The sequence below is a fragment of the Limulus polyphemus genome, unplaced genomic scaffold (genome assembly GCF_000517525.1).
Source record: "Limulus polyphemus unplaced genomic scaffold, Limulus_polyphemus-2.1.2 Scaffold1989, whole genome shotgun sequence".
Classification (NCBI taxonomy): domain Eukaryota; kingdom Metazoa; phylum Arthropoda; class Merostomata; order Xiphosura; family Limulidae; genus Limulus; species Limulus polyphemus.
The window spans coordinates 178,157-181,521 of record NW_013667599.1 but is presented as its reverse complement, the minus strand read 5'-3'; the positions used below and the strand labels follow the sequence as shown (position 1 = coordinate 181,521).

Here is a 3,365-nt window from a genome sequence, read left to right as displayed (position 1 = left end):
ACCAAATCTACACAAATCCAGTTGTGTAGATTTGGTAATAACATCTAGTGTAATCCAGTTGTGTAGATTTGGTAATAACATCTAGTGTAATCCAGTTACAGTAGGTGTTATTACCAAATCTACACAACTGGATTACGCTAAGTTTTATTCCATTTGATATAAAGGATGTTTCAGAATTTCAAGAATATGACCCACAGCTGTTTTAGTTATGTTAAAGGTTTTATTATCAAATGTAGGCAGTTAAGACGTCAATAATTAAACTTGGTGTTATGCATGATTCCAGTTCGACTCGTATATCCCGGTACAACATAAAGAGATGAAAAAAAGAAAGGATTCGAATGTTCGTTTTTGTTCTTTCATTCTTCCAGTTAAACTTTGAATACTATCACTATTCATAAATCTACTCCAAATGAGCAAGTTCCATCTGGCGATCTAAAATAAAAAAGTGTACCCCCTTACTCGAACATCGCAAAAAAAAAGAAAAAAAAGTCTACACGTTTCAACCCGACGTTTCGTCTTAAAGGGTTTATGAACGCCACAGGTTACAAAACTGATTTGAAAATATAGTAGGGCCTGGCGTGGCCTGGTGGTTAGGACGCTCGACTCGCAATCTGAGGGTCGCGGTTTCGAATCCCCGTTCCACCAAACATGCTCGCCCTTTCAACTGTGATGGCGTTATAATGTGACGGTCAATCCCACTATTCGTTGGTAAAAGAGTAGCCCAAGATTTGGCGGTGGATGGTGATGACTAGCTACCTTCCCCTCTAGTGTTACACTGCTAAACTGGGGAAGGGTAGCGCAGATAGCCTTCGTGTAGCTTATTTTCAGTTACTATAATTTAAAGTAAGTTTTGTATCCTGGTTTCCATCCTTGAGTCAGCACTGAAAGTTTAAAATCATAATACAAAGCCTGCCTCTTGCTGGAATATTGTGTAAATATATAACTTTGTACACTATTACATATATTTATTAGCGAATATTTTTTACATAATTATTGCACGTGGTTAATTAAGATTACATTAACGATGTAATATTGGCAGAACTTATTAGTTCTTCCTTGTTTCCATGGTGACAAAATAAAGCCGTAACAATGGTATTGTGAAGTAAATATCTCAAATTTGAGATTTTTAGCAAAGCTTAAAAAGTGATAACAGCAAATGTAAACGAAATTTTGATAAAATTGAGTTCCGTCAATTAGGTGAGATTTGTTTGTGAATTTCGCGCAAATAAATCTCACCTAACTGACGGTACTCAACGTTGGTCTCTCCTCACTTTACTTAACGGTACTCACTCCATTCATAAATCTCACCTAACTAACGTTGAGTACCGTCGTACCGTTAGGTAAAGTGAGGAGAGACCTCACTCCATTCAAACGACCGAGTGAGATAAATCCATTTTTCATTCAAAACGAATCGTTTTGCCCACATTATTATTATTTTTATTATTCCTGCATATTTAAATATTCAATTATACATCATGCCCTAGTATAACAACAGGAAAATATTTCCGAAAACACATATTACACTACATTACACACACACACAAAAAAAGAATTATTACCTACCAGAATTTCTAACTCTCCTTTTTTTGCAGCTGTAAAAATCGATCGAATCCATTCTGGTGCACGAGACCATCGTCTTGAAGCGCCCCCTACCTTTGATTGGGAAATCCTCTGCGTCGGAGCTAGTTCTCGGGACTTGTTTACCGAAGTGTTAGTAACGAGATTAGGCTTAAAATTATCAACACTTTTCGTAGCGACAACGTCTAGCCCAGAATGAAATACACGTGACTTACTATGTGTACATGGATTACGAACAGACAAAACGGAAGTGACGTCACTTGGTAAACTTTTAAGATCACCGGTCCTAAGTTCACTATCAGACAAGCACAAACGAGCATAGTCTCTATCTAGTCGCTTCCCGTGATGACGTCTTACTTTCAAATTCTGTTTCTCATCAAAAAACATGCCTTCCTCTCCCACCACTGTAGAAGATACGGCCTTTCGTAGCTGTTTCAAGGTTCTTTTCAGTGAGCCCCCAAGCACGTGACTCGGATCTATCGCCCCACGACACTTCCCGGACTTATAATGCCGAGATGACACACTATTGGCGTCTTCGGAGGGACTAGATGAGTTTGTAATTGGCATGCGAGGTTTCGATTTTCCTTGAGACGTGGATAAAGTGTACGTCTCTCCCACGCGCAAGTCACGACTCGAGGAGTTCGATTCTTGGTGTCTCGTCTGACGAGAGTCTAACAGGGACCAATCTCTATCCATATGAACAGTAGCAGGATAATTAGTGGTATATGCTAGGTCGGTTTGGATGTCCTTGGGATGCTCAGGAATTCCTCTCCTTTGGATTTCCCATCGAGGAAGAATGGTTTTTTCTGGAAAATCTAAATGGGAATTTTTTCTTCGATTTCTTCCTCTGCCGACTACCGGATGAGATCCGGAACCGTCCTCCCGATCCGCAGCTCCCTGTGCAAGTTCGCTAAGCGTGTCTATGATGGACACGGTCTTAAGTTTGGCCGATTTTCGCATCCTGCGATTTTTACCAACTTCCAGTGGGATGTCACAAAAGTTTAGTAGACACAGCTCGTGGTTATCGAAAACAAATTCTTCTGGTATTTCGTGTCCTTGCTGCTCGTGCCCTGTCTTTCTACCAGGAGCTCGCATAGCAGAAGAAGCTATTTTAATAGGGGCAACAATAGGTTCTTTGGTTGCATCGGATTGGCTAGTTCTCGAAATTAGTTTTCCTCTTCTTTCCTATTTGTTGAGAAAAAAAAAATATGTTATTCTATATAAAATTTCTGAAAGGTTACTGTGAAACAGAAAATCTGTAATCCACAAAAAAACAAAAAAAAGTTACCATTTGTAAAAGTAAATACATCTTTGTTACTATTTCGCAAGCACATCAAATGTACAGTTAATAAAGAAATAACTAGATCATACATTACATAATTATTATCTGTTACGTAAGTCTTAAATTCTGAAATCGTTCAAATCATCGGGGACTCTCTTGAACCGTTTAAAAACGTCCGAGAGTAAAAAGAGTTTGTTATGGATTTCGCGTAAAGCTACACGAGGGCTAGCCGTCCCTAATTTAGCAGTGGGAAGGTAGCTAATCATCACCACCCACCGCCTACTCTTTTACCAACGAACAGTGGGATTGACCGTCACATTCTAACGCCTCCACGGCTGAAAGGGCGAGCATGTTTAGTGTGACGGGGATTCGAACCCCCGACCCTCAGATTGCGAGTCGAGCGCCATAACCACCTGGCCATGCCGGGCCTGAGTAAAAAGAGCGAGAAACACTGCTGCTATTTCTCCACACCTCTCCCTTTATATATATATATATATATATATAT

General features: G+C 39.7%; 1 protein-coding gene across 1 annotated transcript in view; it reads right to left on the bottom strand.

Annotated features, from left to right (window-relative positions):
• The window catches only part of LOC111087301, a 27,906-nt gene extending 25,144 nt beyond the window's left edge, over window positions 1–2,762 (bottom strand). Inside the window, exon 1 of the mRNA XM_022393505.1 lies at window positions 1,564–2,762. Coding sequence (XP_022249213.1) covers window positions 1,564–2,673 — 1,110 coding nt within the window. The 5' untranslated portion in view covers window positions 2,674–2,762. The remainder of the gene's footprint in view (window positions 1–1,563) is intronic.
• Between the last annotated feature and the right edge of the window lie 603 nt (window positions 2,763–3,365).